Source organism: Canis lupus, chromosome X, assembly GCF_011100685.1.
Source record: "Canis lupus familiaris isolate Mischka breed German Shepherd chromosome X, alternate assembly UU_Cfam_GSD_1.0, whole genome shotgun sequence".
NCBI classification, from domain to species: domain Eukaryota; kingdom Metazoa; phylum Chordata; class Mammalia; order Carnivora; family Canidae; genus Canis; species Canis lupus.
The window spans coordinates 46,278,731-46,294,794 of NC_049260.1; the positions used below are offsets into that span (position 1 = coordinate 46,278,731).

The 16,064-nt window shown below is 40.0% G+C and overlaps 2 protein-coding genes and 1 long non-coding RNA gene across 7 annotated transcripts in view; 1 reads left to right on the forward strand and 2 right to left on the reverse strand.

Moving 5' to 3' along the window:
* FAM120C (family with sequence similarity 120C) overlaps positions 1-1,882 on the reverse strand; it is a 163,543-nt gene extending 161,661 nt beyond the window's left edge. For 2 of the 3 annotated variants that reach the window (XM_038587517.1, XM_038587516.1), the window contains exon 1: positions 841-1,878. In XM_038587517.1, coding sequence (XP_038443445.1) covers positions 841-1,533 — 693 coding nt within the window. In that variant the 5' untranslated portion in view covers positions 1,534-1,878. Of the gene's footprint in view, positions 1-840 lie in introns of all 3 variants that reach the window. The other variant, XM_038587518.1, reaches the window with a different exon arrangement.
* Positions 1,383-5,909, forward strand: LOC106558440. The gene is made up of 3 exons (XR_005386284.1): positions 1,383-1,574; positions 1,819-1,873; positions 2,010-5,909. It is a non-coding gene; the product is annotated as an uncharacterized LOC106558440 (long non-coding RNA).
* A 3,077-nt stretch (positions 5,910-8,986) lies between these two features.
* The window catches only part of WNK3 (WNK lysine deficient protein kinase 3), a 160,777-nt gene continuing 153,699 nt past the window's right edge, over positions 8,987-16,064 (reverse strand). For all 3 annotated transcript variants that reach the window (XM_038587520.1, XM_038587521.1, XM_038587519.1), the window contains exon 23: positions 8,987-14,455. In XM_038587520.1, the coding sequence (XP_038443448.1) occupies positions 14,126-14,455 (330 nt within the window). In that variant the 3' untranslated portion in view covers positions 8,987-14,125. The remainder of the gene's footprint in view (positions 14,456-16,064) is intronic.

A 16,064-nucleotide genomic window follows, 5' to 3' on the forward strand; every position in this document is an offset into this window, starting at 1 on the left:
GCAGCCCTCCCAAACCTGTAACTCATTCAAATCCAACCCAACCCTGTAGAACTAGAGATCCAGTTCTTCAAGGAAGCCTCCCTCCCCTGACCCATTTAGCCCACAGATATCCCCCAACACACACAAAGCAGATACTGTACTTACAGTCTGTATCGTAAAAGCATAATCACATACACTTAAACCATTAAATAAATCTTTCATGTTTATATACTTGATTTTCCAAGGGCAGGAAATCATGTCTCACATGTCCTTTAAATCCCTCTCTCAGTGGTCTAATATTTGTTGAACAGTGACTGAATCAGTGGGTTTTTTATTTGTTTAGGCTAAGGCAGGAGGAGATAGCATGTTGAAGTGAAAAAAGGCTGAATACAGCAGTAAAAAAAAAAAGCGGACAGGGTCAAATGGTGGGGAAAGATCTAGAAAGGTATTCGATTAACATGTTTGATTTGCTGCAAGGTTGGAAGGAGACATACAGAGGTACCAACTGGTAAAATTTGGAAAAAAGCCATTTCAGCGTAAGGCAGAAGACAGCAGGAGAAAGATGGGGCGACAAAAGAAATTCGGCTAAAACCCTGGGATAGGCCACTGGATAAACGAAGGTAAAGGGAGTTATTGGGATGACATGAGTAGAGATGTGGTTGTGTTGGTGGGCAAATTGGTATGAGGTGGTATGAAAGGGTGGGTAGATGGATAGAATGATAAAGGATAGTTAGGCAAGTGGATTAGCTGCTAAGTCGGTGAGCGAGTAGATGGGGAGCAGGTTAGTGGGTGGGTGGTTAGGTGTTTAGCTGGGAGGGAATAGGTGTGGGCATATTATTTAAGATCCGGCCCCTCCCTCACCTTGACCCGGAAGCGGATGAGTGCTAGCCTCACGCAGTGGCTCAGGCAGGCCGGTGGCAGGAACCAGGCCCGTGGAGGAGGGGTGCCCTTGTTGCCCACGTGTCCCACGATCAGTTGCGCTGTCTGCCGCTCGGCCTGGCACCGACGGCCCCATTCGGCCAGCCGGTCCTTTCCAAGGCCCCCGGGGAACATGACCACCAGCTCCAGGCCGTCGCCGCCGGGATAGGCACAAGCCTGGCACAGCGCTGACAAGTAGCCCAGCATGGCGTTCCATTGGCCGCCACACACCCAATCCGTCTGGTAGCCACCATAAAGCCGCGGAAGCGCCGAGCCCGCGTCCACAAGCACCCGGGCCCCAGGCAGCGGAGGGGGAAGCGGCGGTGGTGGCGGGTGCAGCCCAGGGTGCGCCTGGCCCTGGTGGTGGAAGTGGTGAGCGGGGTGATGGTGACGAGTCGGCCCCGCGCCCCCGGAGTAGGCACCCAAGGCAGCGGGCGGGAGCGGCGGTTGCAGAGGTGCGGAGCCTCTGGCGGCGCGTGGAGCCCCGGGTGCTAGCGCTGCCGTAGGCGGCAGCTGACGATGCTGGTGCTGTTGCTGCTGGCGCGAGACCGTGCGCGCGAGTTTGAGGAGGTCCACGGGCACCACGGCCCCGGGACAGCGCTTCTCCAGGAACTCTTGGAAGCCCTGGACGCCCATGCTTCGTCGGTGGGCAGACGAGACGGCGGCTGCGCGAGCAGGTTAGGCGGCGATCTGGGCGCGAAGCTGGGGGCGGGCGCGTGCGCACTCCGCAGGGGGCGAGGGGGTGGGAAAAGGAATCCTGAGGGGGAGGGGGGAAACGAGCGAGAGGACGAGGGCGGAGTGGGGAGGAGGGGTGAGGCCGACCGGACTCAGGAGAGGCTAGGAGGATAAAAGCGATGACGGGCTCTAGTGACTTCTTTTTTTTTCTCCCCCCTCTCTGGCCGATCTTCACCGCTTCAAAAGGGGTGAAGCCTCTTCCTTCCACCTCCGGGAGCCATGTTGCCTCGTCTTCTCTATGGTACACGCTTTCTAGCTTGGGGGAGGGATAGTGGGGCGGGGCGGAGGGGGCATCCTGGGAGTTGTAGTCTTCTTTATGGCCTCAGGATGCAGTCGAGGAACAAGATTACCAACCCTTTCTGCCCTTGCGCTCACAGGACTCGAAGTGACGGGGCGTGAAACGTGTTTAGGATTTGCAATCCCAACTCCCTGCATCCGCCGAATTGCTTCAGGCTGTTTACCGCCTTTCCCAGGAAAAGGAGTTTGGGGGAAGAAGTGATGCACCATGGGAAAGGAAGTAGAGTGGATTAATTGAGTTCAGCTAAACAACGCTAAAATTCCTGAGGAGGGAGCATTTTCCGGGGGGGGGGGTGGTATAATATGCGTATCTTTTAATGAATGAGATGGGACACACATGAAACGTAAAAGTGGTAACCAACATTTCTGTAGTACTCTACTTAACTTTTAACTACCGTAATTCTTCGAAGAGTTGTTGGCCCCAGTTTATGAGTAGTGAAGTTGACGTTACTTATTTGCCCAAGGCAATGCAGAGACAAAGTGAAATTATCACTTTTTTTTTTCCAGAACGTCTTTGGTCTGGGAAATAAGCACCAACACAAATTAAACTGCAAGGTAGTCACAGAGCTACAGTGTCTTTTAGTTTGGACCTTTGTTTCCAAACCTCATTGTGAATCTGGGAGCTCTTGCAGAATAACTGCAAGGGCTACAATTCCAGACGTACAGAATCATAATCTTTTGAAAAATAGACTTTCAGCATGCTTTTTAGTTGATTCTGATGTAGCATCAGTCTTCTGACTGGCTTTTAGGGCCCACTCTTTTAGCAGGAGGACAACAAAATAGAAGATCTGTTTGTAATAGGGAGTAGTGTAGCCAGACCTGGCTTGGAACATAATGAAAGATGGGAGATAATGGTAGGCCAAGTTAGAATATAAAAGTGCAGAACCCAAGAGTAGTCCAGATAAATGAAAGTCTGAGAACAGTCTATCAGGATGCAAAAGCTGAAAATGCTTCAAGCTCCATAAAGGAATTTATCATGAAAGAATAGTGCAGATAGAACAAGCCATACTGGCAAAGAATAGATGGTGAAGCAGTGCACATAGGTAACTCTTAGTAAAAGGAGAGAGCAGTGGCTCAAAGGGATGAAAGATGGAAAGAATAGAGGTTTTCTAGTTCATATAACCATAACTGAATGGGTCAAAGATAGACAATCCAAGCTGGATCAATCAGAATCTCATTCCCTGGAAAGTTGGAATTGGACCAGAGAGATCAGTTTTTCTCTAAACATAAAACTTGGAAGCTGTCAGCAATTTCACCACCAGAGGGAAAGAAGTAAAATGTACTCTATAGAAAGGGAAGAAAAATGCAGATTCTCAGCACAGAAGTGAGATATAGTCTTGTGTTTAAGTTCCAGGTTCTGTATCATTCCTGAAGCATTCTTGGTCATTGGTTTCTGTGAGGCAACCCCATATCCTTACTATTATTACTTTTAAGACAGAATTGGATTAGAAACTACTTATGATGAAAAAAAAATCCCTTCAAAAACTGATAGGAGAAATGGAGTGTGGCAATTTATAGATCCCAAAATATGGAACTGGCAGAGATTAGTGATCTCCCACATCAGTTAATGGGAAGTTGGCATTTTGTGTTATTTGGCAGTGAGGCAGTTGCTTATTACTCTCAGGACTCTAAACAGAGCAGCCCTTCTGCCTGTATCAAGAGATCTTCAATTGCTGAGTGTCAGATGTTCATGGGCTTTGCTAACTTAAAGCAGAACTTTCTCATTTCAAATGTTCACTGATTAGGAAATTGGCATCTAGGTAATTGGAATGTGGTTATCTGTCTAAACCTCCATAGATTCCTTGTCCTCCAGATCCCCAAATGTGATGATATTTTCCTCTGTAAATACATTCAGCTGAAATGCAAAGAAGAGAGAATAGGTATAACATGCCCAAAGCAGATCGGAAAAGAGAGGCAGGGCACCTGGGTGGCTCAGTCAGTTAAGTTTTGGCTCAGTTTGTGATCTCAGGGTTCTGGGATCAAGCCCCACGTCAGGCTCCGCACTCAGGTGGAGTCTGCTTATCTCTCTCTCATAAATATTTTAAAAGACACACACACACACTTCATAGCCTTGAACTCAGCCTATTATTATCTACCCAACCTCTGAACTTGGGTATAGCTTGAGTAGAATGCCAGGGAGAATAAGCCAAGTCATTCAGTAGAGTACTAAGAGAAGCTGCAACAGGCTGAGCCAGGTTATTCCCTTTAGTAGATCTTAAGATTCAAAGATTATAATTTAAAAAAAAAAAACAAAGATTATAATTTGACAAGGTTCTTGGACTTGTTATTAGCATTCTGAGTCCCCTCAAATGAAATCCACAGGCAGTCAAGTGAGGTTTTGAGGAAGTTGTATCACTAGAAAATCATATCTAGTGAATAGAGACCATGAGTCAAAATGGTGATTTTCAAAGGATGGTCCCTGGACCTGCACATCAGCATCACCTACAAACTGTTAGGAATTCTCAGGCTTCACCTCAGACCTCCAGAATCAAACTCTGTGAGTGGGGCCAGCAATCTGTGTTTTTAAGTAATGTCAAAGATAAACAAAACCTGACATTAGTTAAAGCAGTGAAAACTGGGTGATGAGGGCACTTGTGATGAGCACTGGGTGTTATATATAAGTGATGAATCACTAAATTCTACTCCTGAAACCAATTTTACCATGGTCACTAGAATTTTTTTTTAAAATCTTGAAATAAAAGCAGTGAAAACATTTTATTCAGTAACTACTGTCAGTTGGGGAAAAAGCTGGGCTCTGTTCCCACTTGTGCAGAGGTGACTGGGTATTTTAAAGGAAGGATGAGGGAGGATGAAGGAGGGTGCAGGGGCTCAAGTAGAGTCAGGGTAGTGAAAAATTACAAAGAGTGGGCAAGAGTGTAAAAGCGATTAGGCCAGCTAGGTCTGCTAGCTGGCACTTACGGAAATTAGGGTGCTGTCCTACAGAGACTGGGAAATAGAGGCCTAACCTTCCTGATGATTACATTTCAAAGGAATGGCTCTCAGGTCCTTAAGAAAGATCTTTCTGAGTTGTAAGAGGGGACGGAGGGGAAGAGCTCACAGGTGTAAGCCTTTTTTAGTAAATGCTCTAAAAATGGGAGGTCAGGGGGCTATCTTTAAGTGTTGGCTAAAGCAAACTATAAATTCTGTTGACAGCCCTGAGCTTTCCAAATGGGAAATGAGTCATCTCAGGGACTAGCCTTAGGCTTCTAGAAGCTATACTAAAGTTTGGTCAAGTCTCTTGACCTAGGTGTTTGAAGGGACTGTTTGTGTTGAGAAAGTTTTTGCAGGTCTCACCTTCAGGTGACTATTATAATGCACTCTCAAATTTGAGAATCACTTCTCTTCTAGAACATGCCCTCGGCCCAAGTAGACTGGTTAAGTGAGAAGGTGCATCAGTAAATTGACTCCCATAAGTTTTTCTATGCCTGTAATTTACTTTTATTCCTATCCAGGTGGAAATGGTGCATATTTGGACTTGGTAGCTGATAATGGTGTGCCCCTCTCCTCTCCTAAAAGGGGATTTTGATCATGGTTAATCTATTTCTCATATTAGATCTATTGGTAGTGGTTAAGTTTACAAAAGGTTGCAGGATCAAGAGGAGCCACATTTAGACTGTCGCTGAAGTAGAGGAAGGGGCATGTGACTTGTAGTTGGCCGTGGATTGTTAGGTATTTGCGTTTTTGGAATTGTAGATGTGGGGAAAGTGGCATGTGTTTATGGGCAGTTTAAGAGGAGGAGTACAGGTAAACATCTATTGTTTTGTCTTCCCAGCACCCTTTCTCTACTTTATCCTCATGGTTGCAGCAGGAAGCATTCTTTATGTACCTTCACAGAGAATTTGGGATTGAGCTGGTTGGTGAAGAGATGAAAAATCCTGGCTGCATTCAAGCACCTGATGTATTTGTTCCTAAAGCCCATTTGCATTATCCCTGGATTTTGTGAGACACCACCATCTTTATAATAAATTCTTTTTGCTTAAGCTTGTTCAAATTGATTTCTATTACTTGGACACAAGAGTCTTAACATACCTAATACAGGAGAAACTTCATGCTGGATAGACCAGAGAGGGTAGAGATAACATAGGTCAAAGCCCTGAGAGCAGAAGGGGATAGTAGATGTCACAGAATAGTAGTTAAAGTGCATGCTTTGGAGCCAAGATCTGGATTCCAATACTAGTTCAACTCCTTATTAGCTATCTAACAAGTTACTTAGCCTCTTGATCCCTTACTGTATCTGTGAAATAAGAACTTATTAATTCATTCTACAGATTTGGTACCTGCTACATGCCAGGAATAAAGCTGGACACTGGGAGAAAGCAGTTTTCGACAGTTGAGGAGCTTAGAAGGGAAATAGTAATGATACTTACCTCAGAAGCTTGTGGAGGTTAAATGATGTAGAGTGCTTAGCTTAGTAACTGGCACAGTACATACCTAATTAATGTTCATTCTTATCAGGAAAGGTGGAAAGAAGCATAAGAAGTTGGTATGGAGAGTTCACATTGGACTCAATCTTCTGGTATCTTCCACTCAAGTAGCAACAAGCTGTTCAGTTTCTGCAAGGGGCCCACTTAGCTTTCTCTATTGCCCAGAACCTTGGGGCCTGTATGAGAGGCTATAAGCTCATATGGTTATAGGAAATAGTTCATTAGAAGGTCTAATGAGGCTGCCATATTTCTTGTTTTTCTTGAACCAGCAACTGGCTAGTAGCAAGCAGGGAAGTCATTTGATTAGTAAACAAGGACAGTGGTTCTCAACCCTAATTACATTAATATGTGTATGTAACGATACTGGTTGTAGGGATGGGACACACATGCGTTTTTTTTAATTGTGGTAAAATACATACAAAATTTACCATTTTAACCATTTTTACCTGCACAATTCAGTAATGTTAAGTATATTCACATTGCTATGCTTTACATAGCTCCCCAGGTGATTTTAATATGCAGTCAGGGTTGAGAATCTCTGAGCTGGGATGAAGAAACCTTACAAATACTGGTTAAATTCCTGAGGCTATTTTCTCATTTGTAACATGCATGTGAGCTAGTCCAATTCATTTATCTATCACAAGGTCCTGCTCCTATTTGGACCATTACCTATGCTGTACACCTTTATTTCTGTCTTGAGCTTCTGTTGTAACACTGTACCCTCTTTTCCCCGACTACTACTATTTCAGCTCCTTCTAAACTCTTTAGGCCAGACAATTCTGCCATCTCATTCTTTTATCTAGTGGTGCACACTTTACATGGGTTTTATATGGTCTTATCCCCCAACATAGACATGTTCACCTCTGAACCCCCACTCTGTTACATCCTCTAGCACCTTTTGGGCCAATACCTAATCTTTTCCACCAATGAATCTCACACTGACTCACAGGTTGGGTTCAGTTTGTCACCTGTTTCCTCTTCTTTTAAAATAGTGATAATGTAAGGTCCCTTGAGTAGTCGTTACTATTATTTGAGCAAACCTACTATGTACCAGTCCTTTATATGCTTTATCATTTAGTCTAGAAACAGCCCAACTAAGGCAGCTATCCTTTTTTTACAGATAAAGAAGTTGAGGTGGAAAAGTGTAGCAGTTTTCCCAAGTTCACAAAGCTAGACTACAAATCCAGGTCTGCTGCACTCTAAAAAGTATATCTGTATTAACTGTAGTAAGAATGAGGGCCAATTTCCAAACCAGCCTGATTCCTAATTACAAATTTAGTGTGAAAGTCACCGGAGAGAGATATCTCACAATAAACACAATTAGTTCATTAGGGACAGACATAGCTGCTTCTACAGATCTCATTTAATACAACCACCTCATTTTACAAATGAGAAAATGGAGGTTTGAGAGGTCTGTGAATCAAAACCCATGCCATGCTTGTTCCACTATGTACCTTGTATCCTACCTTTAGGGATCATCTAAGATAGAATGCCTCAGCATTACTGGGTCAATATATCAAGGTAATAGATTTTAAAAAAATATTTATAAAATCCTCAGCTAATCTTAAATATTTTTGATAGGCTTCTAACTTACCCCAGGGCTGTTTGCATAACATATGCACTATTCTAATAAGTTATCAAAGTGAACAAGTGATCGCACCTCATTTGGCAGTTTCCCAAGTCACTGTGGTGTGGTAAATGAGAAATATGGGAGGGAAGTTTCCAAATGTAATTTTTTCTAAGGGTGTACCATATACATTGTCAATATGAAAGGAAATCTCCTTAATAAGTTTGCGCAAAGGGCACATCTTGAATCCTTATTTGTACCATAAACACATACTTCTACTCCTAAAATTATGAAACAAGCACTGGCTACAACCTAATGAAAGATATGTTAAAAAGAGTACATACTAATCCTAATAATAGATGAAGACTTATTGTAAATGTATTTGCATTATTTTTCTTTACAGTATATCCAAGAAATGTGTGGCCTGGGGTTTTTCCCATGAGCTTGGGAGTCAGACAGATCTGGTTCTGGATTCAGGCTTTACCATTTCCTAGCTATATTACCAGGGCAAATTCTTTAATCTCTCTGATACATTAATTTTCTCTGTAGAGACAGTAACAGATTTAGCCTATAGGATTGTTTTGAAATTAAAACTATCACAAGTAAAAGTCTAGATAACACAATAAATACTCAGAAAATCATAGTGACAGTTACAAGTATAGTTCCTTAATAAGAGTGGAGAAGAGGTACAACTCAATTTTTGCTAGAGCTGTATACATCAAGAGATAATCTTGATTATCTTGGTTAATTTGTTCAGCCAGCATAATTTATAGGACTAATTTTTTTTAAAGATTTTATTTATTTATTCATGAGAGAGAGGCAGAGAGACAGAGAGAGACAGAGAGGCAGAGACACAGGCAGAGGGAGAAGCAGGCTCCATGCAGGGAGTCTGAACGTGGGACTCAATCCCGGGTCTCCAGGATCAGGCCCTGGGCTGAAGGCGGCACTAAACCGCTGAGCTACCGGGCTGCACTTTTTTTTCTTAAGATTTTATTTATTTAGGACTACATTTTTTAAATCTGCTAAATTACATTTGATAAATGAAGAATCAGTTTAAGACAGGTGATTGCAGTGACTGTGAAAGCATTTTAATAAGATAGCATACTCATTTTATAACACAGCCTTTATTTTCGTTTCAAAACAAAATTTCCAAGAAACAAAACAAAATACTTACAATGGCTGGGTACAAATGAAATAAAAATCACAGTTTCAAAGAACCAAAAACAGACAACTGCTTAAAGGCAGATCACTTGGTTTACCAAAAAAAAAAAAAAGTTAATGTCAAGAAGGATTAAAATTGAGTTTAACAACATTCTATATAATGCTACATTCCCCAATTAAGGAAGGAGAGTTCACATATACAACTAAATGTTAAGTGTAGAGAAGTGGCTGAAAGTCTGCATACTTCATAGTAAATTATGCATGAAAGTTTATTAATTGCATAAACTTCCTGAGTGGCTCCCATGCTGCACTAGGTCTACATGCTTAATATTCATATCAAACAAATGACAGCTTTAAGAGATTGAGCATGACAGACCTTGAACAACTGCACTTTCCGATCAGTCACTATTTCTGCTGAGGGTATGTTCTGGACCACAAACCTCAATCTGAAATCTTAGCTTATAGTGAAAAAGAAATGCAACTTAAAAAACAAAAACAAAAACCTAAAAGGATGACAAGCACACATTTAGGAGTTTATTTTACACCCGCACATTTTTTTTCAAGGGCCCAGTTTCTCTTTTCCCTTCTTGCTTGACTTTAGCCTTTTTGAGTTTTTTTTTTAAATTAAAAGAAAACCTTCCAGAATGGAAGCTGTTGGTTTGTACACTCTTTCAACTATCTCAGTTGAAAATAACTTCAGTGTAACCTAGCCACTATCCCAGGCCCCTGCCTATGTTAGCTAGCAAGGACCCTGACCAATGTTTGTGTTCATCCTTCACATACAAAGACTACTTCCATGATGATCTGAAAGCATTTGGCTCCAACAAAACTTCATACCAATTTCAAAGGATTTTACCAAGTTTGAGTGTCACAATTTTACAGTCTGGATTGTTTTTAAAAGAAACTGAATCCCAGAAATTATATTTATCAAATCAATGGCCTTTTCTACAACATACCCCCTTTCTGGTTCACCTTCAAAACAAAGGGGGGATAAAAAGTCCCCAGTACACTACAGAATGAAAAAATGAACAATCTATTCTAGAAAATGACCTGCACACCACCTCAAATCTCAAGTTTTTCTAAACCAAACAGAAGATTAAATAACCAAATTTCAAACTGATGGCAAATAAACCTCAGGAATGTATTTGTGCATGAAGCCTGAAATACAGTATTTTGCTAACATTAAATATGCTGTAGTGTTACAGTAAACATGTGAAACAAGGAGCATGTGGCTTATAAACATTAGCTAGGTTTTCTGGAAAAAGAAAAGGAATGCATCATTTCATCATTCAGAAAAGACAACAAAGAAAAAAGTCAATGCCTCCAATAAACTTTAGAGATCAAATAAACAGTTACCACCAACTACAATTCAACTAAAAGCATATAGCCATTTTAAGGTAACAAAATGCCACTGCAAGTACCTACCAGTATGCTGAATGACAGGCCACTGCTATAGGATTTATCAAATATTTCATTGTGGTAGTTAAAGCAATTTCAACCTTTAGCCCTTTAGGCACACGGACAAGAAATGCATCTTTAATAAAAGATGCAAAGTTACAGGCACTGGACTGTCTAATTTAGATACTTTCTTAGCATTTATTTTATGACTGACCCTTAAATCAAGTCCTATATTGCCACCAGCTGGATTTACTTCTCTGCTGTCATCCACAAATCCCCAAAGCTTATTCTGCAGAGGCACATGGCTCTTATCACTTAAACACAGATTGGTGGCAGAGTGATGGTCCCTCTCAACTCGAACTCATGGTTAGCACTGGGACTAGGAGGCAGGCCAGATTTATAACCTGAAAGTATACTGAGAATCAAGGCAAAAAAAAAGCAAGTTTCACAGGCAGTGTTCACTTCTGTACTGAAAACGAGGTAGATAAACAAAAGTAACTGGACTGGAATTAAATCTGGGGTTCTAAAATGATACATCCCATCATACTGCACATAACACTCCACACTCAATCCAAAAATTACAGCGGAAAAGTGCCTTTTAAACTTTCACAGATAATTTTGCTGTCAAACCATTAGAATTCATGCTTGATATAAAATTGGCAAGAAAAGGATGAAAAACAAAATGGATATTTGTTATATTACAGCAAATTACCTTAAATAGAGATTCAAGACTGCTACAAATATACATAGGGTTATTTTCATTAGATTTATACCGATACTGGTTTCATAGTCTTATGATGTTACACCCAACTTCACAAACATAGCAGCATGTACTTCATGATGAAATGCTCACATTGCCACATATGGAGATACAGTACTATTGTCAGACTTGTACTTTGAGAAGTAAACATGGTGGTTGAACATAGAGACTATCCCCCAAATAAACTTTACAAGCAGGGTACTTTAGTACAACTGTTTTTCTCCTATGAAAAGGACAGGTTTGTGTGTTTTTTTGGAAATGGGAAGAAGGCTCCTGTTATATAGTAGGCTCATAGTTAAGTAAGAAGGGAATTTCTGAGCTTCACCTCAAGAGTTAATTATTTCTGGGGAGGAAAATCACCTCAGCAAGGATGAAAACAGCACTATTATATGAGTTCACAAAATTATGAAATAATGCAAAACCCCTAGATAAAAAACTAGCCAATATTCACAAAGTGACTATAATCTGAATCAACATTTAAGTAATGGGGGAAAAAAACCCTACAGTGATGTAACACCGTTTCTTAATTTCTGCACAAACTCACTTTTTCTGTATCTTTAAACTTATACATGTTACATATACATAATATATACATAACATATGTTAATCCAACTACTGCAGTCAGCACGGAGACAGCAGTACACTATTCACCATCTTCAAACTTTAGAAGACTACTTTTCTTTCCAGCAAAAAAATCTGAAAAGATTCTAAATATTACAAGGCACTGCAAAAGTCTGCAGGCTATACATAAAACAGAAGTGGTGGCAAAATGTGGGACATTTGATGTAGAGCAGCCAATAATAAATGTAATTGTGCATGTCATCCATGGAAGTTTTTTCATCCTGGGGTACACGGTTTAAAAAGATTACATCTAGAGAAGAAGGGATCTTAAAACCTGCAGGATTTTCACTTTATAGGTATTAAGTCTTAGTGTAATTACACAAAACCAACTATTATAATAAAACATGAGCAGTTTTAAAGAATTACGGATTTTAGGTGCATTGTTTTTGTACACATGGAAAATACTGCAATGTAAGCATTTGCATTAATGCTAATGTCCTAAAATCACTGCAACTTGAAAACCAATACTGTAGAAGAAATTTGAAGAATCTGTACATAAGATTTAGAAAGAATCACCCAAACCAGAGTATGTTTTATGAAAAGAAACTGTGACTCTTATAAACGGTAATTCTGAAAATGCTGCCTTAGACACCCCAAAGGATAATGACAGAATCAATCTTTATGATATTTAGTGTGATCCTTAGCTAAGCAATATTAGACACATTTTTTGAAAAAGGGTACTGAATGTCACAAAGTAGGCTATGCAAAAAAAAATGTATACCTATTAAATTTTCCTCATTACCTGGCAAGCTCTTGGGGTAAAAATTTTAGGGGAATATGGAGGAAAATCTGTTAAAAGAAATGTTGGGTGAAATTTTGGAATGTTTACCAGTAGACAGCTCATTATCAGGTAAATGTGTACTAGAAATTTGAGCTTGAAATTTTCAGAGTGGAAAGTATTTTAAACATGTATATGTGGTAGTTGATTAATACCATTTAAGAATTCTATTTGGGTTTCACAGACTGAACATTAGGTAACTCTGTGACTAGCCTTTTAAGATTATTATAGTTAACCTCCTCGAAAGCCAAAAGTGTATTTTGACACTGCCTCACCTCCTCCTAAAACTGGATAAAACCCAGTAAAGTGCAACTTGACAGTAATCTCTCTCAGATTTTAAAGAGGCTGCCAAAATCATAAGATCTAAAATCATCTAGGATGCTATATATACTAATAAGAAATTATAACAACTAAAAAAATTGTAGTAAAAAAAAGAAGCTAAGGGCAACTTAAATAGTGTCCTTCAAGGGTCTACTATCTCACTGCAGGACAGTGTATACCCCACATTTTAGAACCCTGTAAAGCCAGTGTTTCATGTGTAAGTCTCAAAACCTACAACCAACTTGTCAAGTACATTTTACTTCAGAAGAATGGATTGAGAGGTGTAACTTGAATCCTCTTTGTTAGGAATACAAAGATTCCCCCAAAATGAGATTCATATCAGCTGCAATATATCCCTTGCAAAAGAATGCAAGCCAAACCAATGCCTCTCAGATGCCCCAAAACAATGTAGTGTGCACATGAGAAACAAGGAGATAGCTGCTTTGAATTACTATTGAAATCCTAAAGCAGCTACAGTATCTGCAGAATCAAGGAACTGTTACAGTTCTGTTTTTTCCTTTCTCTCCGCCTCACCTAAAACAAGGCTTCACTCCTCCTGCTGTGAAGACGGGAAGAAAATCACATTAAAAAGGGCTCACGGTCTATATTGGTTGACAAAGTTATTCTAATTTTATATACCAAAATGTTTCCTGCAGTAAGTTACCCTGCCTTCTGTGAAAGTAAACCTAAGATAAACATGTGAAGAATCCCATAAGACTCCAGCTTTTGGAGGGTCTCACTTCGTCCACGTTTGGGGAATATCAATTTAAATAGTTTTTATACATTTTAAAGTATCATCCAGCTGCAGATAGCAGCAGTAAAAAATGGGGGCTTCTCAGCAATTCATGAAAAGTGTCCTGGAAATGGTAATGCTCAAGCTGAGCTTATTAAAGCATTCTGAACGGTATTTTTTAAAAAAATCAAGTATCAAAGAGGATAGGATTTGCAGTGAAAAAACATTTCTGTGTGCAGTGTTCTATGTACAAACTGCACAGTTCTACAGAATGATGAGCTATATAAAATACCACAATGGAATGAAAAAGTACAGTGGAAAGTAAACTCAAATGAGGGAAAATGTGGCAGAACCCAAGAAGAACGTTTAGTATCTTAGGTGTCCTGAAAATAATTCTGAAAAAATCTCCCTTTTCTTCATCATCTACTCTGATTCATTTGGGACCAGGAGGGATTGCAGATGGATTCTGCACTGATGAAGCTGGAAATGCCTGTAAATTCATTCCTGGCTGGAATGGTCCCCCAGATTGAGTAGGAATTACTACAGACTGTTGTGGTGTTCCTGAAATTCCTACCCACTGTACTGGGTACCCTGGCCCCCCCACAGCATTATACTGACAAACATGGGGCATTCCATATGATGATAATGGCCCAGGAAATGAAGGGAGTGGGAGTCCTTGTGGCATGGAGGTTGGGACAGCTCCACGGATTTGGGACAGAGAAGAAATCCATGTTGATGTGTAGCCCATAGTAGATGGAGTATTCTAACAAAAACAAAAATAAAAACAAAAGATCAGTTCATTTGGTTGATGCTTTTACCCATCTATATTCCTTCCTATTCTTTCTGGCTTACTATTCCCATTATTACTATAAATGGGTACCACTTTTAGACCACCTATCTGTGTACCAAGCATTGTTGCATACCTTCTTTCACTTCCTCTTCACTACTGCCCTGCAAAGTAGGCATTTTCAGATTAAGGAAACCGAAGCTCAAAATTGGTAACACCTAATATCACTAAGCAACTTTATAGTGAGGTAAGGATTTGAATAGAGTTCCAGCCTACTCCAAGGACCCTGCTAAATGTCTGTCCAGTTAGTGTCATCGCCTTTCTTTATGCTAGCACTACTCTTCTATCTTTATTTCCTTTTGCCAGCCCCATGAATTCTCTCATTCAGCACCACAGACAATAATAGCCCAGCTTACTACATAATTCTTTGGAGACAGAGAAGCATGATTTAGTGTGACACAAGGGAAAAGAGCGTGGCATATATAGTAAGTGCTCAACAAATGTCACCTCCCTACCCACTTCTACTCATTGCCTTAAAGTCTAATGTTCCTGTAGCATTTTTGGAAGTTTAAACTCAAGACAATTATGTTTTTGGCAGTATTGTGAAAATATATTCCTGCCTGACTCTTCTTATCATGTCTTCTTGTGATTATGCACACATACAGAGATTACTGAAATCTTATGCACATGGTAATAATATGTCTAATGAAAGTAAATAAATCCCACTTAGAGTTTGGTATCAGTCCCAAATGCTTAGTTCTTCTAAACTGAATAGTCAAGCTAAAAGCCTTTCAAATAAACTTTCAAACTAAAGCTAAAGGCTTTTGCTTGATTCAAGAATGAATGACTACATCTCTTGAGGTGAAAAAAATACTTTCACTTCAAGTTCAGTAATCCCTTCTTCGTATCAGTGTTTTTGTCCTGTTAAAGTAAAATTAAATTTAATACTTCTGATTCAAAAGAGCATATATATATGATTGCATTTTTATAAAGTCATTTCCATGTATCTAAATACAAACATAGAAAGATATCTGAAATGGTGTTTATCTAAAGTTAGTGACAATAATTTCTAGGTAGTGGGATTAGAAGGTGCTGTTTTAAGATCTGTACTTTACTGCATTTATTAAATTCTATGAACAATATTATTTTACAAATAATGTGGTTTTTATTTTTAAAAAAGACAATGAGAGATGATTTGTTATACTTAACCTTTTCTTGCATATTTCAAAGGGATTTGAGATTCAAATGACCTATGGTCTTTCCTCTACCAAAACGCACTGCCTACTCATGTTCCACATCTCAGTAATTGGCATGCTGGAATGATAGCCAGTAATGCCAGCCAGAAACCTAGTCTTGATCCCTTCCCTCTGCCATACATCTATTCCATCACTAAATCTTGTCCATTTTCTCTATCTCCTTTTTTTAAGTAGGCTCCATGCCCAGTGTGAAGCCTAAAGCAGGGCTTGACTCATGACCCCAAGATCAAGACCTGAGCTGGGATGAAGAGTCAGACACTTAACTGACTCAGCCACCCAGGCTCCCCCATTTTCTCTCTTAAACATTCTTAGAATCTGTTCACTTTTCT